Source organism: Oryza sativa, chromosome 12 (genome assembly GCF_034140825.1).
Source record: "Oryza sativa Japonica Group chromosome 12, ASM3414082v1".
NCBI lineage: Eukaryota > Viridiplantae > Streptophyta > Magnoliopsida > Poales > Poaceae > Oryza > Oryza sativa.
In genome coordinates, this window is record NC_089046.1 from 23,335,486 (window position 1) to 23,362,048 (window position 26,563).

Genomic DNA, 26,563 nt, shown 5'->3' on the forward strand with positions numbered 1-26,563 from the left:
TTAGTGCATGCACAACGAGAAAATTATTAGCGTATAGTTAATTACTCCCTCCGGGTTGATAATACTTGTTGTTTTAGATAAGGGCATAGTCTCAAAAAAAAAAACTTTGATCATTATTTTTATTATAATATGTATAAAAGTTTAATAAATATATGATTTTATTAAAGTAATTTTTAAAGTACATACATGTAGTCATCATATTTAAAAATTATTCATAATAAAAGATTTTAAAGTTTGATCTCACCCTTTCTAAAACGACAAGTATTATTAGTCCGGAGGGAGTAAGTGTTAATTACTGTAAACTTTAAAAATAAATTTGTTTGACATTTTAAAATAATTTTCAACAGAAAACTTTTACCAGAAACGTGCCTCCTCCTTCTTCTCGGTGAAAGAAATATACCGTCTAATAATTCAAAAAACATGCTCTCGAAAACCGAGCTAAAAAAATGCCATCTTCAGCTTTACTCCGTCTTCGTCTCTCTACAAGTTGCTGCGACGACGCGCGCGACGACCCCGAGAGCGGAGAGCGCGGGAACGGAGGAGAGAGAGAGAGAGAGAGAGAGAAGCACCGGGAGGAAGAAGGAAGCGGATCATCTCGAGGTCCATGGACGGCAACAAGCGGCGGCGGACGCGGAGGCGGCTATCCCTGGCCACCGCCACCGCCGGCGACGGCGACGGCGACGGCATGGCTGCGGCGCCGCCTCCGGCGAAGCGGCAGCGTTGTCATGCGGTGGAGGAGCTCCCGTCGCCGAGGAGGGGGCTCCTGCGGCAGAGCGTGCTCGTCGTCGTCTTCCTCAGGCGCGCCATGCTCCTCGCCTGGGGGGGCAGGAAGGCGGACGACGACGACGGCGGCGGCGGCGCGGCGGTCGGCGTCTCCCGGATTGGTGGCGTGGTGAGTACCCGAGCTTCATCTCATCCATGGCTGCGAAAATTCCTCCTTTGCTCTCAACTCTATCTCATAATAATTAATTCTACTTATCATCCATTTAAATATGCCCGTAGTTATTTCTCATAAATAAACGATTCATTAATATTTATATTTCTCAATACCCTCTTGTGTGGTTAGATTGAAATATGTCTATCAAAAATAATTTTTTTAGATTTAAAAATATACCTCTGAGAGTAGATAGAGAGTAAATAAATAAATAAGTAATCTTTATTTGGGGTTGGATTCGATTCCCATTTTGGGATCGAATCAGACATCCAAGATTCGGGGGGAAAAGCAAGAGAGCTTTCTTGATGGAATGGATTATTCATATCTCTGCAACTTCATAACCTCGGGGCCTTAGCTGACGACTTGTGCTTAATTTGTTCTGTGGATGGATAGGTGAGAGATGAACTCCGTCGCTGTCTTGGACCAATTGCGAGGAGCTTCTCGCTGCAGTTTAGGTAATAATAACCTTTTATTCCCTGTAATTAATCACAAAAGATTTACTACTTTGTTCATGTGCTTGCAGAGAGATGCATTTTAGCTCCCCTTTCTGTGAATTGCTAAGTTACAGCAAAAATTTAGATAAAGATCAGTAACCTCAATTATTGTGCTAAGTTGATTTTACTCAAGGCGCTGCATTCCTAATATGATCCAATCTTTCCTTGTCCAGGAAGTGACAAGCGAAGTTCTTAGTTCTCTGTCTGTTCTTTTTTATTGGTTGTCCTAAGATTAGTGTCGTCAAACATCTACTCCATTCGTCCTATAATATAAAGTTTTAGAGTTGTACACGGTTATTAAGAAGATAAATAGAAGTGAATGGTGGAGGGTTGTAATTCGAAGAGTAGTGGAGGTAGATGGGAAAAGTGAATAGTGGAGGGTTGTGATTGGTTGGAAAGAGAATGTTGGTGAAGTTGTTATATTTTAGAACAAATCCTGAGGGCTAAAAGTTGTTATATTTTAGGACAGAGGGAGTAATATGCTTAAAACTATCAAAATTAGCATCTATCTATCTATTATATACTAAAAGTCCATAAAACTTCCTACAAACACTCCTAAGCCGCCACGTGGGAATCCTACAAATACTTCTAAAACGCCACATGTCACTTTAATAAACAACTGGACCCACTATTTTTAATTACTATTAGATTTGTTATTTCCACCTCCCTCTCATATCCCCACGGGCCCATATCCAAGAGTCCCTTCACGTACGTACCAACGTACAAACGTACGTAAATAAACTACCTACACACTATTTGCTAAAGGAAAACAAATAAAAAAACTATTCATTAGAAAAAAATAAAAAGAAAAGAAATTATGTATGCACATTTGCACCCACGGTTGGAAAAGAAGCGATCAATCCTTACCTCTTTATTTTCTTTAGTTGTTCACTATTTATAATTTTATAAAGTACTAGCAAACATGCCTATGCGTTGCAACGGGTGAAAAAAACGTAATGATAATATACGTTTTTCATGCATAACCATGTCGATGACAATCAGAAAATTGGAACATCTTAAATGTAATAGCCCAACCTCGATGATGGCAACCTTACGATGCTTGCTTTACTTAAAATAATTGGATTATTCATATGACAACATGCATATAATCTAAAATATTCTTTTAATCTCGTTCTTGCAACCAATCAAGTCCTACATTGCCTCGTATGATCAAGTCTACACAAAATAGAGTCATTGTCCACTCTTATCTGTATAACAATTAAAATATATTTATTTTCTAAGATTATTTCATATAATATGTTATCAAGAACAGTAGCTATACTTCATAAAAATAGTATGATAATTACCTACGAAGATGTGCAGGGTCTCCAATACAGGAGAATAGATGACGAAACAAAAGTCGTGTAGGAGATAGAAAAAAAGTCAATGGATCCTATCCGACCAAGTGTCCATCAATTTAGCGCTTCTTTCTAATAGTTTTTTCCACTTATGCTTTTTTTTTTGCTTTTCTATAGACGATGGAAATATTTTTTTCTCGTGTGCTTTTTTACGGACTACGGAACTTTTTTCTAGCGCATTTTCTTTTGCGCTTTTTTCTGACATTTTTTCCTCGCGCGTTTTTTAAACCGTATTTATTTTCTCAGGCATTTATTTCTTTTTTAATATACGGTAGAAACTTCTCTTTTAAAATAGTTAGATTAGAGATAAAGAAGAGATATAAACGGACTACTAAAACGATGAATAGAAATTAGACATTTTTCCGCCCTTTTTATTTTTTTTGTAGTGCATTTTTTTTACGAACGGTTTTTTTTGGCCACTTTCTTATAGTGTCGGACCTTTCTAGATATAAATAGGATTCCATTTTATTTACCGCGTCACATATAATTTCTTTTTATTTGGAATCGGACTTTTTTTTATTTTTTTCACCTTTTTTTACCGAGTCGACGGAGTCGGATTCGTTTTGATTTTTTTTTCCTTTTTTATCGTACATATTTGCTTTTTTCGCCCTTTTTTTATTGGACTTTTTTTATTTTTTTGTCCGGTCGTTTATTTCACCATATCACATATAATTTCTTTTTCTTTGAAATCGGACAATTTTTTTAATTTTTTTCGCCCCTTTTTTTTACCGATTCGTTTCGTTCTTTTTTTCCCCGTATTTTTTTGGATCGGACAATTTTTTTGGTTTGTTGGATCGGACATTTTTTTTTCTCCTGGTTTTTTTCCTCGGTTTTTTTTTCACCTGGTCTTTTGGTTTTTTTTCGCTCTGTTTTTTGGATCAGTCATTTTTTTCTCCCGCTTTTTTTCTCCTTTTTTGATCGGACTCTTTTTTTCGCCCGGTTTTTTCGCTCGGTTTTCTTCGTCTGGTTTTTTTGACGGACGATGGAAGCATCTCTTATTTTTTAAGTAGTAGAGATAGAGATATAACGTATCTTATCCCTAAAAAATATGACATCCATATTACCTATATTTTAATTAAAAAAGTTGTCATATGGAACTATAGTCTTAATAATTACTTTCTTTGTGTTTAATAACCGACAACTAAATAAGCTCCTAAGCCGTCAAGTAACACTCCAATAAATTAGAGAAAAATCATATAAATTATGAAGAAAAAAATAAAAAACCATCGATTTCCACTTAAATGTGGTCGACCAATTATTTTCTACTGTTATATTTATCTTAGCAATATTTTTGTATGTACATATGTATTGCTTATAGATACCTGGATGATCATAATTATAGATCAATAAACTTTCTACAAATGCTCCTAACCCGCCACGTGACACCCTATAAACACTTTCGAGTCGTCACGTGGCACTCTAATAAAGAAATTCGATCGTTGATTTTCATTTAAATCAATGAACCCATTATTTTAAATCGTGAGATCTATCTTAAGAAAAATCTTCATCTGTTCATGCCTCTGTGCTGTGTTCTCACGCATGTACCTAACCTACCCTTCCTTCATTCCTTTCTATTTTATTTCCATGATAACTAAAATTATTATTTTTTTCATTATGGGCCTATAAAATTATCAATAGATAGACATCAACCTTCTAGATCGAGCAAGCTCTTCCTCTGTACTCTCTTTATAGTACACTAAACATCATACATGTATTTCTAAATAACTACCTGGCACTCTTAAATTAGAGAAAATCCAAAAGAAAATATTTGACCATTGATTTCTACTTAAATCGGTTTTAGGTTGTTAGATATATCTTTTTTTAAAAAAAATCATTCGAACCTCACTCTGCACCCCTTTGTGATGTCATGACAAATTATTTCGTTAATTAAAGAAAAAAGTATAATATGATAACGTTATATCCACAGTGCAAAAATCTTCTACAAACACATTTGTATATTTTTTATTATTATTGTAAATTTAGTAGAGGGGAGATAATATAGTTGCACAAACACACGACTTTATATAAACGTCTATTAAACTTTCTAGGAACGCTTCCAAACCATCATGTGGCATCCTATATACATTCCTAAGACATCTCATGATGCTCTAATAAATTAAAAATTTATATAAATTTTGATATAAGGAAAAATATCACATCCTTGATTTTTACTTGAATTGATGATCCGTTATTTTAGGCTATTGGATTTATCGCATTGAAAGAGAACAGCCAGGACCTCCACCGTTAGATTAGATTGAATTAATTAACCAGAACCTCAAAACTAAAAGAAAAGGAAAAAAATTCTACGATGCACCTGCGGCGGTTGCAGGAGATCACCATCACCGTATCAAGTTTCTCTAATGAGCTACAACTTTATCTTTATGAAGATGGATTTATCCCATTCATACTATGCTGTGCTAAATTGTTCATTGCCTAGAACAAATCAAAGGTTGATATATACTGGAGCATTTATATGTTTTTATATAAACATAGATTTAGAAGAGTAAAAAATATTTTTTTGAAAAAAATATATATATAAACATTCGTCACAACATTTCAAATACCACTGAATAAGGTGCCCGTGCATCCGCGCGGGTTACCTTCCTAGTTATCTAAAAGGAGATAATGGACTTTACTCTCAATATATTGGTAGTTTTACTCTTGTCTAGCTAAAGGCAGCAATGTTACCTTTTTTTTTTATTAAATGCTTTGTTTGGAATTTGGCTGCAGCAAACTGGAAAGGAAACTGGAAAGCAGACTGGAAAGAATTGACCAGCGGATTGAGAATCTCAACCATAAAGTGGTCAGCTTTGCTTCTTTGCATATTCTTCGATTTCTGATGCATATTCTTCATTGTTGCCAGTTCTCTGACTCATATATTTGCTTCTTTCCTGAACCAATTGCAGGACCAAATAACACCGTTACGACGTAGCCACTGCAATCACCAGCACCCAATGTAAGAGATCTCCATGCTAGCTTACAAAGATACTAACACATTATGGTATTCAATGTTCTATTTTCTGTGTTACAGGCAGGGGACAAATAATGAAGGGGCCAATGCTGAAGGAGTGGAGACAAATGAAGACGATGACAAAAACACATGTGTTCGGCTTCGATTTCTGAATGAAATGAAACCTCCTATTTACCATGATGATGAGTTAAAAGCTGAGAACAGCGAAGATATTCGGATTGGCATATTTGATGGTGAACAGATGATAAAATCAGGCCCTCTTTCGAAGGTGAAACTTGAGATATTGGCCCTTGAGGGAAATTTTCCGTATAATAGCATGGAGAGTTGGACTACTAAGGAGTTCAACGAACACAGAGCTTGTGGCCGGGATGAAAGAGGCGATGTGTTGGCAGGTGAACGCACTGTCCAGCTGATCAATGGAGAGGCCTCTCTTGGTGCCATCAAATTCAGAGAAGGGTCATGCAAGGCCCGCAAGGGTAAGTTCATCCTTGCAGCAAGAGTTTGTGACAGTGCAAGAACTGGTGTTCATGTTCAAGAGGCTGTCATGACGCCTGTGGTTGTGCAGGATCGCAGAAATAAATGTAGGTTACCGTCTATAACTCTACCATATCTTCTCTTTGGTTAGTAAGGGATAAACATTAGTGCTGATTTCCTTAATTCAAGTATATATGGTCCAGGTCCAAGTTTCATGTGTGAGGGTAACCATACTTCCAATACTGACAATGAATCGTTCCTTACTTGTTTCTTTCTCTTCGTTTTCTCCTTTGCAGCAAATGAAAAGAGTCATCCTCCAAAGCTGGACGACAAGGTTCATCGCTTGGAGGAAATTGCAATTAATGGAATATACTGCAAGAGGCTTGTGGAGAAGGGCATAAAAACTGTGAAAGACTTCTTAAAGGCTCTAAACAAGGATCCTGATAACTTGGCCAATGTACAGTCCCTCTTTAGACATATTTTGTCCAGCCCTCTGTTGATCTCTATTACATCATCTCCATTTCTTGGTGTGTGCAGATTCTCCACATGAAGAAAGGATCCAAAGCCTGGGAGAAAATGGTGACACATGCCAGGGACTGCAGCCTCGAAGGCAAGCCCGAGCTGAAATCGTATCCCGTTGCTCAGACAAACGTGGTGCTCATCTTCGATTGCGTGAATTCTCTTGTTGGGGCATGGTTTGGTGGCAGTTACATTGCATCTGACAGCCTCAGTTCAGCTCAGCAGGTACATGTTTTGGTATCAAACATTGTACATTCCACAATTGCAGCTACCATGTTGAGAACAGTCCTCATCCCAACTTCATGTGCGTATTTGCTTCAGGTCATAGTGGACAAGTTGAAAGGGGAAGCATATCAACTATTAGATCAGCTTCCTTTTGATTATATAATGGAAGGCGGGTTTCCAATACTGAATCCTATGAATGCGAATGCCGATTATCGAGGTTAAAATTTTTGAATAAGACAAGTGGTCAAACATCATATCTAAAAGTCAACAGCATCATATATTTAAATGAGGGAGTAGTTAATTGTGTCCAAACCATGTATTGTACAATGGCCTGATATTGGGATCTGTCTGCCAGCTCAAGGTACTGAAGCAGTTGGGGGCTTGGATCATGCTCAGATTGATCCATCATTTGCAAATGCAAACTATCAAGGTACTCATTCATTCTTGTAAATTCTTTCATAGTGTGCACAAGAGGATGCCTTTGGATAACAGTTTTGGTTGTATGGTATCAAAACCTCATAGATCAAAGTACTGCACAAGCTGGTCAGGAGCAATTCTCCTCTGCTGCTGTAGCTGGTTGGTGCCAGGATTCAATTGCGCAACCTAGCTCTTCTCACCAGACAAATCATGTGAGCGAAAAAATTGCGTCATCTCATATTTGTTCTTAGTGTATTGAACTCCATGCTGCATATTTGTAATGACTTCAATCCAAACAAAATTGCTCAACTATGTTTGGTTACGATTCAACATCAAAATAACCTTAAATATCAATGTACAAATAATTGTTTGGTTACAAGACTAGTAGAGGCTGCATTACTCCTACAAGTTTTAATTTAGTTTAGCAAGTACTCAGTGTGAGCAAATTGTGTGTTTGTTTGCAGGTAGTCTACCCTGGTGGAGCTCAAGTGAATTACAGTCACCAAACTAACTGCGTTGCGCCTTGTGATTACCCATGCCAAGGAGCATCCAGTGAGTGTTAATCAGAGCTGGGGAAAACACTTATCTAGCAGTGTTCATCCTAAATCTTTTAGCTCACTTTTACTATCATCTTTGTTACAGTGGTACCAGGATTTGATCAGGTGGAACTTCAGGGGAGGCCCTTCTTGGGCAGAGATGACTTGGAAGCATCAACTTCTGCTCACAACAATCTGCCATTTCCACCACAGCAGCAGTTTACATTCAGTGGTGAGCAGTGCATCTTCTTCCTCTCATCACCTCTACTTCGCCGCAAAATCGGCGTGACAAGTGGCAGGAGGGTAGGGGTAGCTCTGGTACCTATCTAGCAGCCAAATTTCACTCTGTAGTGATTCTTCTTGATCTCTTGCAGGTGATCCAGGATCATCAGCTCAGGTGAACATGCAGAGCCAGGGGCACTCAAAGCCATCAACTTCTACTACTCAAGGCAATCTTCCAACACAACAGCAATGGTCCCAATCTCAATACCATGGAAACAACTGGGGATAAAGCAGAAATGTAGAATATGTCATTTCATTTAGTTCACCGATTTTTTTAGGAATCAATTGTTGAATTGTCACCTGTATTGTAATTTGTAATCCTCTCACTTTTTGGTCTCTGAGCAGCTTAGACTATTGCTCTGTACTTCACCCATTGATGTGAAACTCTGGCTGAAAGAGTGGCGCTAATCTAAATGTTAGATTTCCAAGATTTTCCTAAAAGTTATATTTCCAAAATGTTATAATTCTCTCTCTCTCTCTCTCTCTCGTAAGGATGGAGTACTTTATAAATCAAGACGCAAGAACGTGAATATCACTAGCAGTGTTAACACAACGATTTCACAGAAGAATAAACAGGTAAGATAATGCAAGTTTTCATTTTAACTTGAACGGAGCACGGGTTTAACAGGATACAATTACTATCAGAAGTTAAAACTCTGAGCACCCAACAAAATTACCACGCTAAAATCCGTTGCACACTGTATCATGAATCCATGATCAGCTATGCAATTACAGGTCTCTGGGATAACAAAAATTCTCTTCCAGCTTTAAGTGTTATCTCCGGTACATGATTATGTATGTGACCAAAATGACTAGAATCCTCATCTCAGCAGCAACAAGCAGATGCCTCAACAAAACACCAAAAAGGGATCAATGACCTCCATCTGACAGATACAAACAAGAAATCCAATCTCAAATGTGTGTTTATGGAATAGAAACATTGAGAAAAGGGTAGTCAAGTTTCAGAATCATGTACCTGATAGATTAAGGATGGCATTACTCAGATGTTCCAACATGTCCATTTGAGTTATTTGCAGGTGTTCCCATGTATTCAGCTGCTGCCAATATTAGACCTGTATAGAAAATTAAAGTTGTTATACTACACCGAAAAGCTAGAACAAAGATAGACCAAAGTACTGCATCATATGAGTGGAGCTTGGAAGAAAAAAAAAAGTAACACAAAGCTTAATACAACAAAATTTTCAGATTTTGTGATTTTAGTAGAGGAATACCATACCAGTAAATGGAGGTGAAGGTCTCCGAGGCCTTGACTTAAATTCTGGATGGAATTGAACACCTATGTAAAATGGGTGGTCTTGTAGCTCTACAACCTGTTCATAGGTGGAAGCGGGCTCAGGCTTCAACAAAAGAAAATAAATCAAGACAGAAATCTGGAACAGGCTGTTAATTGGTACCTCCATCCTCTTTCCACTTTCATCGCAACCAACAAAATGAAGGCCAGCGTTTTCAAGCATAGCAACGAAAGAAGGGTTCACCTGTTTAAATAGACAAAAGGATAATCACTTACAAGCATAATGATGCAATGGATATATAGAATGACAGAGTTTAATAAAACAAAATTCTTGGCAAACCTCATATCTGTGACGATGACGCTCATCTACATGCTCAGGGCTCCCATATCTATGATTTACATTTATGTCCAAATTAGAAGATGAAATAAGGAGATGTGAAAACGAACATGCAAGAGTTAGTCAATAATTTATACTTTTAACTAGTCTACAAAGGCTGCATTTCGACAAACTGTTTTAACAAGGTTCCTAACAACAAGCTCTTTAAGACATTAAATTTTTCATCGTGTAGATAATCAATTGACTTCTGTGATCTGACAAGTTGTCAGAAATCCTTACAGTTTTGATGTAAGACAATCTGTCCTGCGAAAGAACGTTCTTCGGCAACCCAACCTCATTGTATTTCCCATGTGCGTTTTTGAAACCTGTATAGTTAATTGCAAGGCCTTAGGTTAGATCAAAGTCATGTCTCTTTCTTGCATGTAACTGGATAAGAAATTAAGAATTACCTCAGGCATGTACATAACCACACGAAATGGTGTTTCTGAGTTGAACTCTTCACTGTCTGCATCCTTTAGGCCAAGAACCTATGACAGGATGCACAATATGAGAGTCTCTAAAGATAAATTAATTAACAAGTAACAAAAAGGAAGCATACATACATTTCTGGACATCTCAATCACTGATATCTGCATTCCCAAGCAAATGCCAAGGTATGGAACTTTATTCTCACGAGCATATTTTGCAGCCAATATCATCCCAGATATTCCACGATCCCCGAATCCTCCTGGTATCAAAATGCAAGAGGAACCCTGAAATTTTATCATTTATAAATGTTATACTTTAAAGATAGAGTTTGTATAGTCACAGTAGGAACCATAGACAATCAGCATACTCACCTTAAGAGTTTCCCAAGCTTTAGCATGGGCATCTGGTGCCTGTGAAGAATAATGTCATGGAAAGGCAGAATCATAAGATAACACAAAGCAGGAAGGACAACTATAATAGGAGTGTTACATTGCTTTCAATAGAGAATATATTAAGTTAGTAGACTAGTATGAATAAAAATGATCTTTAGCCCTGAGATAATTATTGGCAACAAACATAAAACAGAGCATTGGTTTAAACATTACAACTGTGTTAAGAGATGTAGCGTAATCCAGTAGAACTACTCCCTATCATATTATGAACAAAGAGTTTCGGGCTTACACTTGTTGCAGTTGCATCTTCAAGATCTGAAGCTGCAATCCACTGGATAGAAGGTTTCAATGAACATGCAACACTCGCATGTAGAAGAGCCTGAAACATATTTGTATACACATGAATTTGAAACAACATTTGCATGTATAATACTATAATATTTCAATAAGAATTAAATCAGTAGCACTGCAAGAGTAGTGGGTAGTTCAAAAATCTCCTTGCATAAACACAACTCTTAGGAATTGATTGCATTTGCAGTAGGCACTAATGGAGGGAAATAATGGCACAACAGGCAAAACATAAATAAAAAGGACCCATTTTCACCAATTGGATGCATAATTGAATAAATAACAATTCTATATTAAAAAGTTGATTTAACTCACCTTCACCACTGATAAGTAGGAATCGGTCAGATTAGTATATTTCCCAACCAAAGCGATTTTAACCTGCATGGCATTGAAGTCCATCAAAATTAATTATGCACTTGAAAATAATCAATGCAAAGTCAAGATATTAGAGCAACTTAACAATACTAACAGAGTTTTTGAGGTCATCATATGACTCAGCCATCTGTGTCCAATCTCGTAACTCAGGGGGTCCAGCAGACCTACAGAATAAGGTATGGAATTGATTCAACATACTAACCAAAACACCTTATATAAAATAAGTAATGCCAGGAAAGTACAACAGATTTGTTATTACTGCCCGAACTCATAAATCTCACAACGATCAAGCAAGTCCATTCACGTTAACTGAAAAGGGGTCAAATATAGACCAGAAATAGCAAGTGTAACATAATAATGAACTATTCATGATTTTCAAAGGTAGTAAATCCCAAATATAAAACTTCCTATAGGCACACACTTGGGCACATTATTTCCAAACATTGACAAGAAACTGATATTCAGTAATTGTCTGGCTCACCTTCCAAGGTTAAGTTGTTTGATTATAGCCTCGTGAACCTTTTGGTTCTGGAAAATAACACATGTCAAAATAAAGTATTAGTGCAATGATTATATAAATCATACTCATTATCTTTCTCTACAGAGTCAACACTTAAGCTTTGAGCCAAAGATAACTCACTCTAAGAATAAGTGGAACATGCCACAAGTTTGGAACATCATGGATGTTAAGTATATTCTCAACCTGTAAGAGATAAGATAGAATGTAAGTAGGAAAACATGAGAATAAAATGGCTCTTTTCAAACTTAGAAGCAAAAACATACCGGTACATGACAAAATTGTGAAAGTTTCTCCTTGACAGATCCTATTAGTGGCTGAATGTTCAGATCGCAAAAAATTATGTCAATCCATTACAGACAAGAAAAAATATAGACTAAGCACCAAAAAGATATGGACAGTCATGTCCAGAGTAAGACAGGAAAAGACATATTAGAGTGACTGCCAGAGAAGTATTCCATATGATAATAAAATAGGGAACATCAACATCAAATGCTAGAATCAATGGAGATATCATATCTTAAGAGTGTTCTGTTATTCTATGTTGTTTGCATTACCTGTGCGGATCGGCATGCTAGAAGATCAGGAGTCAGACCCAAGGCCCTTAGTTCTCGTACACTGTGTTGTGTTGGCTTAGTTTTCTACAAAAATGGAAATGACAGATTCAGGGTTCAATCTTAGCAATTATATGTCCTGACATAAGACTTGAATATTGCAATGCAATTTTGTCTCATGTCAGAGGTCAAGATGTCATCAGCAGAAATCATGATTGAAGAGAATTATTTACCTGCTCACCAACTACACCCAATACCGGAACAAGGCTCACATGTATGAGGCAGAAATTGTCCTTACCTGCAAAATATATAAGAATGATGGGTACAATATCCAACAATGAGCACTAACAAATCAGAATTGTTTTTAAAACAACGCTGCATGTCTTCTCAACATATCAACAATAGCATGTGACTATCAGCTTGCCACTTTAGCACAAAAGAGGAAGGCGGTGCGGACCGAATAAAGTGGATACCTAATCTACAGCCCAATCATTTCCAAAGAAATAAACAGAGAAAAATGGTGTGAAATGATAGAGAGTCAGCGTAGCCCATTGAACTCAACATATTTCTCAGCAACCATGACCTATTAAATTTGAAATCACAAGAAGAAAATCCAACTGTACCAAGAGAAAATGACAACTGGCGCAGAGCTTCAATGAATGGCATTGATTCAATATCACCTGAAACAAGAAAAAATTTAGTTCATCCATTATAATAGTAATAACTATACCATAAGATGCCTCGAAACCCTACCTACAGTGCCTCCCAATTCAATGACACAAACATCAGCTGGACGAGTCTGCCCATCCACAGGAACAGAAGATACTGACTGTATCCACTGTTTAATTTCATCAGTTACATGAGGAACAACCTGAACATGTTACAGCCATAAGATTTTAGTTTGTCATATGGGTATTCCATAAGCATGTGACCATTGCCAAAAAAAAATGCCACAAGGGAATTACCTGGACCGTCTTTCCAAGATAGTCACCCTTCCTCTCCTTCTCAATGACAGACTGAAAACAACAAAAGCCATTGATTACAAACTCATGTGACAACCAGCAAGCATTTTCTAGGAAGGGATGATCACCTGATATATCTTTCCAGTTGTAATGTTGTTATCCCTTGTCAGAGTAACATCCAAGAAACGCTCATAATTCCCTAAATCCAAGTCAACCTACAAATTTCAAACATTACAAGCTCATGTGCACAGGTCATAAAGAGTAACATCACATGGAAGCATCAAAGAAGCCATACCTCTCCACCATCGTCAAGCACAAAGACCTCACCATGCTCAAAAGGAGACATTGTACCAGCATCTGTGTTTAAATATGGATCTGCAACACCAGGTGATGGACAATAGTAAGAGTGTAAGACTAATGATACATCAATAAACTGAGAAACCTCCAAGCAAGTTAAACTCTGCACATGGGGTACCACATATGTTGCAAAAGTCACACAAAAAAAAACTTTCTGGTTTGACACTTACCCTAACAAAGAAAATGCTGAAAAGGACCCATGTTCCCACATGTCAATCAAGAAAAGTCACCTAGAAAAGATTGACCACGGTGCAGGAAAACAATTTCAATATCCAAAATGGCATAGAGCTTTCCAAGGCCACATTGTGATACTTGATGATCCATCACAACCTTAAAAATCAAAAAGGTAGGTGACACCACCTTTATACATCTAAAAGCCTATAAAGCAACAGAACCTTCAAGAATTCACATCAATTAGACAATAAGTACTCCTCACGGCTTCATTGATGGATTGTTTTTCTACATCAATTAGACAATAAGTACTCCTCACGGCTTCATTGATAGATTATTTTTCTACAGAAAAATGATAGCATTTTCACCACCAAAACATAACCAAGACAAGAATGCACCCACAATCATGGCCCCCCATGAAGGCTGAATCAATAATAGGCAACCTTTTCAATACTCCATTACCATAAACAAGAAAGCGGCCACCTTTCACCTCCCTCCAAACATAAACCAACAAGCCGACGCTTTTGACACACCCCCAAATCAAGAAAGATATGAAAAAAGCCCTAACCCCTACCAAATTCATCACAAGGCGGCAATATTTTACCCCTTCATCAAGAATAAGCACAACAAATGCCATAAATTCGAATTCAACCAGCAATCACATACAATCGCCATCTCCGCACTCCCCCAAACCACACTCGATTTCCTAGGGTTTTAGCCATCGCATTCAGATGAGCAAAGAGTTGAAAGAATGGGGGAAGAAACACACGGACCGATCTTGATGCAGGTGACGCGGAGGCCGCAGGCCTTGAGGACGACGCCGACGCTGCTGGCCGTGACCCCCTTCCCGAGCCCGCTGACGACGCCGCCGGTGATGAGCACGTACTTGGTCGACGCCGCCGCCGCTGCCGCTGCCGCATCCTCCCCGGGCTCCGCCATGGGGAAAGATTGGATTTTTTTGGGCGGGGAGGAGCAGCTGCTGATGCTGCTGCTGGTGTACGGAAGGGAAACCCCTTTCTTCTTCTTCTTCTTCCGAAGCTACAGTATTTTTGTACTCGCGAGAGATACAGGAGGCAGTATATATAAAGGTTTTTTTCTTCTTTATCTTTTTGCGAATCTCAAAATATTAGGCCCCGTTTGGTAGAGCTCCTGACTCCAACTCCCAACTCCAAACTCCAACTCCAGTGAGAGCTAGCTCCTCTAGGAGCTGAGGTAGGTAAAAAAGTGTTTGGCTAGATTACTCAGCTCCATATTTCTACATCCTTTGTCGCCATTTCATCGAACACCTTCTAGGCGTCGCCTTGACGTTGCCGCCGTAGCCAGTCAGCCCACGAGCCACCGCCGCCGAGAAGCCCACGCATCTCCGCCGCCTCCCAAGCCGCTGCGCAAGCGCCGCCGCACAGGCCGCCGCCGTCGCCCAGGCTGCCTCCTGCCGACGCCCCCGCACGCGAGTCGCCTGCCGACGCCGCCGCCGCGTGCCGCCCGTCGCGGCCACCGCAACACCGCCCGCAGCCGCCGCCACCGCCTGTCGCGGCCACCGCAACACCGCCCGCAGCCGCCGCCACCGCCTGCCGCCGCCGATGCGCCGCAGCCTGCTGCCCCCGTATGCTGCCAACGCAGACGCCGCCACAACCGGTTGTGGCCGTCGTCGGAGGATGGGGAAGAAGATGGGCCGCCGCCACCTGCTGGCCTCGCCGCCGCGCCGCCCGTCCTCGTCCCCCAACAGCCGCTCCCCGCCGCTGCCGCAGCCCCCCGCCGCCAGCCTCCGGCCGCGCGTGCGTGCCGCCCGTCGTCATCCCGCAGCCGCCGCCGCCCGCCGCTGTCGCTGCCCGTCGCCGTCAACGCTGCCGCAGCCCGCCGATGCCGCCGCACTAGCTCGGGATTGGGAGGAAGATTGGGGGAGGAGAGAGAACGGGAGGAAAGAAGGGGTGAAAGGGTAGTTGAGTGGCATTTTCGTGTAAATACACTAAAATATTAGAGGGTAGTGGGTCTTTTGGGGTGGAGTGGAGCTGTGGAGCAGCAAAAACCCAGCTCCACCCCCGTAGTTCATTTTCTAGGAGTAGCTCTGCCAACTCCACTCCAAAAAAAGGTGAATCTGAATCGTTTGGCACAGCTCCCGCTCCAGGTAAGTTGGAGTTGGGAGCTAAAGTTGTGCCAAACGGGGCCTTAGTAACAAACTTTCTAACTACCTGAATTTTTGATGAAGATTTATTTTAGAGATAGGCAAGGAGAAAAAAGAGAGAATCTTCTATTGTTGTGGTCAGATTTTTTTTCTCTCGTCTTTTTTTCGATGAAATTTTATTTTAGATCCACATCGAATCTAATTTTAAAATATTAAATTGATTATGTTGTGTGGTACTGTGCTGTGGTATGTAGAGTTTTATTGATTTAGGCTTCGTACATAGTGCAAATTGCAGTGTTCCATTCAGCTTGTCATTTCCTTTCCATGGTACTTCAAACATCAAGGAAATGGTTGGAAAAATATGTATGAAGCCGAAATATGTAGGAAATTCGCTTCAAGCCGAAAGACATTTTTGGGGCATCAGAGCAAGACATTCGAAGAGATATAAATATCCTTGAGATATAACTGAATTACTTCCAATGGAAATAAGGTGGTTAACCAGAAATGCAAAAATACAATTTTATCTCAAAAGTAATTTTCTATCAAATATTTCTTTTAACTAAATTAACCAGTTGGATCAGAAGTAAAGAGAGATATATTCTTTCTGCAAATGTACTTCTAGGTACTCCCTCTGTCCCATAATATAATGGATTTTAGAGGGATGAACCTTATATTATGGGACGGAGAGAGTAGTGGCCAAAGACTTTGGGCATGTTTGTGGGATTAAGATTTTGAGAAGCAGCTAATTGGTAGCCAGTTTTTAAAAATCTGGAAAAGCTGGGTTTTCCAGTTTTTAGCTTCTAGTTTATTTCCTGACTTCTACAACTACAGTTTCTAAGAATCTAAATCAAAAACTGGATTGTTTAGGGGAGCTTCTGATTCTGGGAGAAGCTGCAACAAGTAGAAACTCTCCCAAACATCTCCCAAACAGGCCCTATGTATGACCGGTGTGAGAGGACTAAGAAAGAATAATGCAACTCATCTTTTGTTGGGTAGATACAAAATACATGCATTGAGATGGAGATCACCGTGGTAATTTGGTAATCCTTGTGTGGCGTGCGTCAATTGGAGAGATGTGCGGGAGTGAAGATGTGTCTAGCTGGGCCTGTCCATCAATTTGGGTCTTCTTTTTATAAATAAAGATCTAATGGTGTGCATATTGATCGAATGACTAATATAATGTTGATGACATAATGAGTTAAAAAAGATAATTTTATAACAGTAGTGGATACCAATTATGTGCAAAGAAAGGATTATGCATTTGGGCTCCTTGTTTAATGGGCCAGTTTTGGTTTGCAAAAAGTAAGCTATTACGCTTGTGTTGTGTGGAACTTTTGAGCCTTTGGTCGTTTGAGTAATGGTGGTAAGCCTTAGGGAAATAGACAAATAACAGAAAATAACTTTAGTTAAAACTTATATTTCTAATCTTACGTGTGTTTGAGAGGAGGGAAAAATATAAGATTGAGAAAATATGTAAAATGAGGTAAGCCATTAGCACATAATTAATTGGTTATTATTTATTTTTAATTTTAAAAATAGATTAATATAATTTTTTAAACAACTATCGTATAAATTTCTTTCAAAAAAAATACACCGTTAAGTAATTTAGAAAGCGTACATGCGGAATGCGGAATGGAGAGTTTTTCATCTACCGAACAAAGCCTTAGGATATTAGAAGCAAATGTCGAAGAATAAACTTTAATAAAAAGACACCAAAATCAACTTTAAAATTAGGCTTCACAATTTGAATTTCGGCTTCAGCATGTCAGCTAGTTTGGATCGGATTCCTCCCATGGAACTCTCCTACTCTATTTAATTTCCCATCTTAATTGATGGGCAAAATAATAATCATGCCAACGCGCCAGATACATACTGCCACCAACTAATCCCAAGAAGAAACAAAGGAGTGCCAGAAACCAAAATTTCCAGGACAATATCAAAATTTTCATTGTTTTTAATGGAGACAACGGACTTGCCAGTTGTTTTCCTTCTCAAAAGTCTGACAGATGGGCCCGCGCTGTGCTGAGCTGTGAGCGTGTGTAAGATAAGATCAGCCGTACGATCTCGCACGGACGACTGTCGGTGAGCCATACGGCACTGCTGATTACCGATAGAGCTGGATGTTAACTCGAAGTACTCCAAGGACTTTTCGGTAACAGTGGTTTACTCCATCTGCTATCTGAAAAGAGAAAGGGTCAATTGTATATTTGCTACTGGATTGAACCGGTATTGTGAATTTGTCATTAAAAAAACTGTATTTACAAATTTGCCACCTTGAGCCCAATATACTTGCCATTGGACTGACAGTTTAAACTAACGGTGTTAGAAGGTTGGTTTTTCTAAAAATTAGGACAAGGATGCCCGTGCCACAAAATTGCAAAATTTACATCATTTTGGCATAGACATTAGAGCACCTAAGGCAGCAAGAAAATAGTCGAACTTACTGGCATCATCTTGACATGAGGGTTGTAAAATACAATCTCTTAGTTCCATAGTCTTCCTTGATGTTTGTTGCTGCTGCTGTTGATGTAGTGTTGCTGCTACATACTACCGCCGCCGCATGCTGCCGATGGTGTTGCCGGCGTCGGCTCTCGATAATGGTGGTGGTGGTGCTGCCGCTGTCGTGGTGGTGCTGCTGCCGCCATTGCCTGGTGCAGCTGTTGCTGCCGCCGCCGACGCCGTCTGGTGCTGCTACGGTCGCTGTTGCTGCCTGCTTTTGCCGCCGTCGCCTGCTGCCACAACACCCGACGACGCCGCATGCCGTCGCCGACGCCCTTCTTCATGAGTTTTTCCATTGCCATCTCTTACTTCATTGCAACTGATTTTCGATTGATCAGCTCTTGATTTAGAAGGGATGAAGGGATTTGGGTTCTAGGGTTCATCGAGGGAGAGGGGATCCTTTCTGGCTTCTAGAGAGAGAGAGAGAGCAGATAGGGGATTGAATCTGGGAAGGACAAAATAGTCTTATCGTGTTGCCTTTTTTTTACTTTAATTTTATAATTTTTTCCCTCTTAATTGCACCAAACTAAACGGCAATGGCATACGCCGTGTACATGCACCGATTTTAATGGCAAATTTGTAATTGATGGTTTTATAATGGCTATTTTGAATTAGAGGGTGAAAGTAGTGGTATATTTGTAATTCTTCCAAAGAAGAAAAGATATATTTCCTTGTCCTAAAATGTAACAACTTTTAAAACTTAATAGAAGTTATTATCCCACATTATAACAACTTCTTAAGCAACATTTTCTTCTCAACTAATTATAACCCTTCACTATTTACTTTTCTCACCTATTTTTATTTCTCAATAAAAAAACCTCATTCTATTTAATTCTACCTATTTTTTTAATAACCGTGTCCAATAATTTGTTATATTTTGCGATGGAGATAATAGGAAGAAGAGGAAGAGTTAGTTTTCTATTGATCATCACGCTAGAGCTTAACTGTTTGCTCATGCGCGACTAGTGGAAAACTAATAATACTTTGCTCGATCAGGATTAGCATTCGAAGGTGATTTTGTGTTTAGTTTGATTACAAAATACTTTCAACAATTTATTTTCACTTTCGTTTTCCGGATAACTTTTTTGTGATTGCTAAAAGTAGCTGAAAAAGTTATCTCGCGAAAAAGTTATAACTTTTTTGGCACGACGCTAGAAGATCTTGTGACAGCTAAGAAAAGTTGAACGTGCGATTGGTAGCCTTGCGATGCAGCTGCGTTTGTTATGCCGGAGTTGAAGCTGCTGCGCTGGGAGTGACGAGCTGGACAACGATAACACACAAGCTTATGATCGTTCCGCGAGGGGAAGGTTTGGTGTGCTAGCCTCTGCTTGCACCAGCGGTTTGTCTTGCAATGGAGTCGAAGCTGCCGCGCTAGGTGTAGCGAGCTGGGTAATTATAGAGGCGATTGTGATCAACACTTAAAGGAGCCTATGGCGTAAGCCCTGCCCGGTCTTTGACTGGTGATAGTGATGTTGACGTATGTAGGAGCCGTTTTCCTTCTTGGTGGCGTTGTGCTGATGGTTTATTTTCTTTTCCTTTGGGTAAAAACCTAGTCGAATGTTGTAAACAGGCGTTGTCAGCGTCTTTGATGTTATTTTTTTCTTGAAGGCTTCACTTCGAAGGTCTTGCTTCGGAGTTGAGTAGTGGTTGAGTCCGTCAATCGCAATAGCATATCGGAGCTGCTTGTCTTGTGATAAGCCCGGGAAAAATGACTTGTATTGGATCGCAGCAGTTGTGCTATTGCAAGTTTTTTTGTCTTGCCTCTCCATATGGATTTTTTTCGGTTTCTCTAAACTAACAATGGAGTTGTGAAGTTTTTGGATCTGTTTTTTCTCTAAAGGGTCAACTCTTTTCTTTTTAATATAAAGCGAATTCTCCATGCTCTCTTTTGAGGTTTGTAAAAAAAATAACACACTTGAGATTTGTTTTAGCTTTCTTGAGATTTATCAAAATACTAGTATAAGTGTTTTAGTGAAGGACATGACCTCAGTTAATTATGAAGGAAAGAATATGAGTACTCGTTAATAAATACTGATACGGAAAACTATGATATGGAATTAAGCCGGGAGAGTACGTAATTAAGTAATTCTAGTGATATGTGGTATATATACAATATACTTATCAGCCAGTCAAACAGCAAGCTTAATAAAAGCCAGTGATACAAGAAAAACGCCCGTGCTGCACGGAGAAAATTAAAAGCTGATCTTTTTCATGGAGTTATAGATCGATGAATGCACACGCTTCCCCATCGAGCTGAGTGCTCACATACGCGGCCTCATCTTTCCACTTATGCTTATGTCATTCCTAACTCAAAACATTGACATAGTTTCCATAAATTTCACGTCATCAAAAAAAACTGGTACTATACACTACTCTTCCAATGCAAACACTACGGGATTGTTTGGTTTGCTCCCAATGTTTGCCAAAGGTTGCCACACCTCATGTTAGGCAAGTTTGACTAAGTTAGCATATTGTTTGGTTCATAGCCACACTTATGGCAAGATTCCTTGTCATCTATTAGGGCCCCACATGTCATCAACTCACTAAAGTGTAGCACAATCCAATTTTGCTAGTTAAGGTGTGGCTCATTTTTTTTTAAGCCACAACTTAGACAAGTGTGGCATAAAAAGTATAGTGAATGGTGGCAAACTTAGTATAGCATCCAAACAGCCTCTACTATTTCATATTAAAATTTAATGGTACTTATATCACATGATGTCTTGGATGTTGTGTAGAAACCATATCTCATGCAAGACATGGTTTCCTTCTCTTTCCTCATTTATTCACTTGCCATATCATTTTTTATTTTAGATAGCAGCTTATTTAATACTATGGACACCATCCTAATTATTGGGTTGGGAATGGTCTTAGAGCATGTTTAATAGTATATCTAACTACTAGCTTTAAATTATCTATAGCCGATTTAATAGCTCATTCATACGATAGTTATCAATAAACCATTAATATATGGTGCCACCTCTCATACACACACAACGCAGTTGGCTACAAATGTATAGCCCGCTATCCTTCTATCTTTTTTTTTTACAATCGACTTGTAGCCTACTATAGTATTCGCTCTTATGCTTATCAGCCAAATTTTGAATTTTCAACTTTTACTTTTGATTTTGAGGTTCTTTTATCAAAGTTTATTTTTCAGGGGTTTTTTTCATCGAAGTTTATTTTTCAGCTTTTACTTTTGGATCGCTAATAACCTGTATATAAAAGTTTTATTCATAAATTATTTTTCGTTTGCAAATATGCCCTTGAATAAGCGAAACAATGGGGCCACTTCCTCAATATATATATATATATATATATATATATATATATATATATATATATATATATATATATATATATATATATATATATATAAATATATATACATATGGGAAAAACTTGGCAGAAATATCATGTAGCTGTACGTACTAGCTAGCTTGACAAAATTCTTGCATACGTACATACATACGGCGTCGACATGCCTAATCTTTCGAGACTCTTTGCTCATCTCCTTGAATTTCCATTCATGAAATTATCTACCAAATCCATATAATAGTTGTTGTTCTTTTTGAAATTACAGTATGACAAGAAAATCTATGAAGAAGTCACAAGTATACTTTCTTAATATTTGCAAACGAGTATTGTTCCATTTCATGACAAGCATGAAATTAAGGATCATATAGAGAACGCACCATTCATGAGTAACATCCAGGGTTTCCCAAACCACTGGGGTCGGGGTTACCGTGCTCCGGCGGTAAACACAGTTACCACGCAGCAACCGCGGTAACCGTGGCAAACCGTATGAAATCGTGTAAAATTTATCAAAATTTCAAAAAGTTCTAAATTTATTTGAATTTAAGGAGGTTACCGTGGTTTTCCTTTTACCGTACCCCGCGGTAAGCCCAATAACCACGGTAATCGTGTGGTTACCGGCGGTTTTATAAACCCCGGTAACATCCCACTTATCCTTCCCTCTATCCATAAAGAAGAAAAATGGAAAAAAATAATACATGATTTGTAAGGGTGACTATGTACTCCTTCCGTTCCAAAAAAGTTAATATAAGATTGGATAAGAAATCATATAGTATAATAAATCTGGACAAACTATATAATGTCTCATTCAATTATATTCAATTCTAGATTGATTCAATTCTAGATTAATTTTTTATGAGACGGATGGAGTACGTCCATATGCTTCGGTGGTGGAACCAACTTTCAAGCTGGTCGAAGCTCTGTCGTTAATATTCCTATCATCTTTTCTTAGGGCAACACAGGTAAATAATAATTATTGATATTTAGTAAAAACATTCTTTGTAGCCTATGATTGACTCTGTTTTTCTCCGCCACGGCTCCACCACTTATATGTTTCATTCGTTATCTTCCATGTAATCAGAAAATATATTTTTACTATGTTGGATGAAGAATACTTCCCTCGCCATAAAATAAAAGCAACCTATTATTAAATATAATGTATCATGATCTTACGAATCTAAACAAAGATATTCACGTTCCAAGATACACCGGCCTAGTCTTTTAGAGATGCTCATAGAGATAGTGTGTGCATGTGTATATTTATAGGGATGAGTATGCATACATTATAAGCGTCTGCTTTTGTACTATGTTTCTAAAAATAATAAAATAACCCCGCAAAAAAAATAACAAAATAAAATAAAAAACAGGTAGTAGCTCCTTAGAAAAACACCATTATTATGAATGTTTACAAATTTCCAGTTTCTGCAGGGACTAAACCGCAAAACAACCAGTAACCGACCGCGTCGGACAAGCGCTTTAAAAGCTGCTTCCTTTTTACCTCCCCAACCCCATCACTCCCCCCCACTCGCCGCCGCAATGTCGGCCGCGGCGGCGGACACCGTCTCCGGCGACGACCACCACCTCGCCACCGGGGGCGACAGCGCGTGCTCCACCCCGTTCGTCAGCGCGCCGTCCAGCCCCGCCGCCCGCGACGCCCCCTTCCCCGGCGGCTTCTTCAGCGCGCCGGCGAGCCCCGCCCACCACCACCACCACCACGGCGGCGAGGGCGGCGGCGACGGGGAGGAGTATGAGTTCGAGTTCGATTTCTCGTCGAGGTTCCCGTCTCCTGCTCCCGCGGCGATGTCCTCCGCCGACGAGCTCTTCCACAACGGCCAGATCCGCCCAATGCGGCTCCTGCCGCTCGTCGGCGGCGGCGAGACGCCGCGGGAGGAGCTGGAGGTTGGGGCGGGGGACGAGCGCGGCGGCCGCCTCCGGTGCCGGTCCGTGCGCCGCCGGAGCCGATCCCACTCCCCGTTCCGCACATGGCTGTCACCACCGCCGCCGCCGCCGCCGCCGCCGTCTGCTGCTCCGGTGGCGAACGCGGCGGCCCCATCGGCGTCGCGGTCGTCGTCGTCCTCCTCGACGGCGTCGTCCGCCTCCGCCTCCTCCTCCTCCTCCTCCTCGTCGAGAAGCTCCCGCAGATGGAGATTCTTGAAGGATCTCCTCCACCGGAGCGGCTCGGACGGGGGCAAGGACCAGCGGCCGCCTCCGCCCATCGCGCCGCCGCGGTCGCCGGCGCCCGCCGCGGCGAGGGGCGGCAGGAGGAGGTCGGCGCACGAGCGGATGTACGCGGCGAGGCGAGCCGAGGTGGAGGAGATGCGGCGGCGCACGTTCCTGCCGTACCAGCAGGGGCTTCTCTTCGGCTGCCTCGGCCTCACCTCCCGCCTCTCCGGCGCCGCCGCCGCCGCCGCCGCCGCCGCCGGCAAGTCCAGGTCATGACGCCCTGACCGCCGCCGCTGCCACCGCCATGGATTTCTTGCTCTTGCTGCTGTTTCTTGGAATTCTACTGTTCATGGCTTTGGCTTATTTAAGTGTTTATTAGTAATGAGTAATTAGAAGTAGTAAGTATGTATGGTAGTTGCAAGAAGCCAAGAAGGCATGGAATGATAAAATGTTTGACTTTCGTTTTTGTATAGAAAAAAGGGGATTAATGGGCTGTTTGATCTCTCTTTTGTAGTAATTTATGGTGATGCAAGTGTTGAATGCCAAAGAAATGGTTTATTATTATTGTTTTTTTTATTCTGCTTGGTGTTCTTGGGATTACTGTTTGTGTTGGTGAGTTGGTGACACTACCAAATATTATAGTGGAAAGAATCCAAGAACTGAAAGTATTGTGCTTTTCATGGGAAGCAAGGATTAAAGTAGTTTGGTTGTCTAGATTTTCTATCTTATTTGGTTCAAATTTGTTATTAAACTTGGGGAAACTTCATCCCAGTTTAGCCCAAGTAGAAGCTACTCTTTAGTTTCAGCATGCTACTGCTGGATGACAATTGCAGAAGAACAAAGGAGTACACTTTCCTGGTCTGGAGAAAATTGCCAACATAAATATTTCTGATAAAGGTAAAGTTGCAAATACCTAAAGGATATACTCCCTCCGTTTCATAATGTAAGACTTTCTAGCACTATCTATATTCATATATATGTTAACGAATCTAGACACACATATATGTTTAGATTCATTAACATTTATATGAATATGGGTAATACTAGAATGACTTATATTATGAAACGAAGAATAGAATGACTTATATTATGAAACGGAGGAAGTAGTTATGAACAATGATATGGGGATATAGTTGCAAATACCTAAAGGATATCTCTAGATTTAGATTTAAGAACTAAGATAATGGCTAAGAGCAGTGATTAATATTAATGAACCAACAAGAATCTTGTGTAAGATACTCTTGTAATCCTGTTTCCTTCAGACATGGCCAGTAGCAATCCTCTGTCTTGAGCTTTGCTGCCTTTCTATTGGTCCATGCTTGCTGCTTTGCAATAAAGCTTTGCCTTTCTATATTGTTCATGTTAGCTAGCTTTGCAATAACTGAAGATAAATGGCAGCACACACTGGTTGGTGAGGCTCTCTTAAGAAACTGGCTCAATCTGAATGCTGCAAGAAACAAGAAACAGTAATTAAAACACTTGCGGTTGCAAGCCTGGTACTAATAATGTTGTTGTTTAATGTTTACTGCTCCCCCATTGGGGTTTAATTAGGTGGACAGGAACAGCTGACATGACAGTTCTTTTCTTATCCTGTTTGCTTCTTGTGCTTAGTAACTTCTTTAGACATAATTATCATACAACCTGGGAGTAAAATACTATCCAGTGTGCTGCAATGCAATGTTTTTAAACCACTCACATATAACTGTTATTTGCTCTCATCTGAGAAATGTATAGCAACATGGGCATGCTTTAAAATATTTAAATGGAGAATCAAATCCTTGTCTTTAAATCTGCATGTTTAAAATATTCAGAGTATTTACTCCATCTACTCCTCGAGCCTTGTCTGGTGAAGGCTGCTTGTATCTGTATCTGGGGCTGGATTGCTGCAAGGCTTGTGTTGTCAGATCTTCAGCTGCACTGGGAGCCTCTCACTGCAAGAACAAACTTTTTGGAGTAATGTTTCAGCAAAAGACACGAGGAGAGTTGGTAAAAGTGATCAATGATCACTGGGAAAGAATCTGTGCACTGCAGAATATTACTCCTAGTAACTTTTACTCCCTCCAAAGTCTCTAAAGTTATGTTTAAAGTACAGTAGATAATAAAGTTAGTTACAAATAAAATAAATAATAATTTTAAAAAAAATTGAATAAGACGAGTGGTCAAACGTTGCAAGCAAAAACTCAAAATCCCTTATATTATGAGACGGAGGAAGTAATTATTTCAGAATAAAAATTGTCAAAAAATAAAGATTGGCAAAACAGTAGTACCTGCACTTTTCAGAGCAGTTGACCACTGTAGTACAATGTGATGAGGGAAACAGTAGTAGCACTCCATCTTGTTCTGATTTCTGAACATGAACACAAGAAATCTGGGAAACATTGATGCGTTGTTGTTTTTTTTCCTTGCTCTTTTCACTGTCCCTGCCTGCCTGATTTTGTTGCATGCAACTGCAAGACAGGTCACTGAAAATCTGAAACCACAATGGATGATGCAGTGTGAGATGAGAGGACATGCTAATGCTATG

General features: G+C 39.8%; 3 protein-coding genes across 3 annotated transcripts; 2 read left to right on the top strand and 1 right to left on the bottom strand.

Moving 5' to 3' along the window:
• Positions 1–422: 422 nt before the first annotated feature.
• Positions 423–8,651, top strand: LOC4352498 (calmodulin-binding protein 60 D). Its single transcript, XM_015763153.3, has 13 exons — positions 423–892; positions 1,328–1,389; positions 5,517–5,589; positions 5,693–5,742; positions 5,818–6,338; positions 6,528–6,688; positions 6,769–6,975; positions 7,072–7,192; positions 7,331–7,405; positions 7,498–7,604; positions 7,857–7,944; positions 8,035–8,160; positions 8,303–8,651. Exons 1-13 carry the CDS (start codon positions 605–607, stop codon positions 8,437–8,439), a joined length of 2,016 nt encoding a protein of 671 aa, XP_015618639.1. The 5' UTR covers positions 423–604; the 3' UTR covers positions 8,440–8,651.
• A 136-nt stretch (positions 8,652–8,787) lies between these two features.
• On the bottom strand, positions 8,788–14,996 carry LOC4352499 (uncharacterized). Its single transcript, XM_015762798.3, has 23 exons — positions 14,717–14,996; positions 13,711–13,790; positions 13,544–13,630; positions 13,419–13,469; positions 13,207–13,324; positions 13,077–13,133; positions 12,687–12,751; positions 12,457–12,540; positions 12,166–12,216; positions 12,023–12,085; positions 11,864–11,910; positions 11,477–11,546; positions 11,323–11,385; positions 10,949–11,038; positions 10,639–10,677; positions 10,402–10,551; positions 10,249–10,326; positions 10,079–10,164; positions 9,803–9,851; positions 9,626–9,706; positions 9,448–9,541; positions 9,187–9,283; positions 8,788–9,094 (listed from the first exon to the last, which is right to left on the bottom strand). Exons 1-22 carry the CDS (start codon positions 14,880–14,882, stop codon positions 9,207–9,209), a joined length of 1,746 nt encoding a protein of 581 aa, XP_015618284.1. The 5' UTR covers positions 14,883–14,996; the 3' UTR covers positions 8,788–9,094; positions 9,187–9,206.
• Positions 14,997–23,386: 8,390 nt separating this feature from the next.
• On the top strand, positions 23,387–24,603 carry LOC9271890 (uncharacterized). The gene has a single exon (XM_015763874.3). It carries the CDS (start codon positions 23,413–23,415, stop codon positions 24,313–24,315), a length of 903 nt encoding a protein of 300 aa, XP_015619360.2. The 5' UTR covers positions 23,387–23,412; the 3' UTR covers positions 24,316–24,603.
• The last annotated feature ends 1,960 nt before the right edge of the window (positions 24,604–26,563 follow it).

Coding starts and splice junctions, on each gene's coding strand:
- LOC4352498 (XM_015763153.3), top strand. CDS start 605: ATGGACGGCAACAAGCGGCGGCGGACGCGGAGGCGGCTATCCCTGGCC. Junction 6,976..7,071: donor GCCTCAGTTCAGCTCAGCAG/GTACATGTTTTG, acceptor TATTTGCTTCAG/GTCATAGTGGACAAGTTGAA. Junction 7,605..7,856: donor CTTCTCACCAGACAAATCAT/GTGAGCGAAAAA, acceptor GTTTGTTTGCAG/GTAGTCTACCCTGGTGGAGC.
- LOC4352499 (XM_015762798.3), bottom strand. CDS start 14,882: ATGGCGGAGCCCGGGGAGGATGCGGCAGCGGCAGCGGCGGCGGCGTCG. Junction 10,552..10,638: donor AAGCTTGGGAAACTCTTAAG/GTGAGTATGCTG, acceptor ATAAAATTTCAG/GGTTCCTCTTGCATTTTGAT. Junction 10,165..10,248: donor TGGTTATGTACATGCCTGAG/GTAATTCTTAAT, acceptor TTAACTATACAG/GTTTCAAAAACGCACATGGG.
- LOC9271890 (XM_015763874.3), top strand. CDS start 23,413: ATGTCGGCCGCGGCGGCGGACACCGTCTCCGGCGACGACCACCACCTC.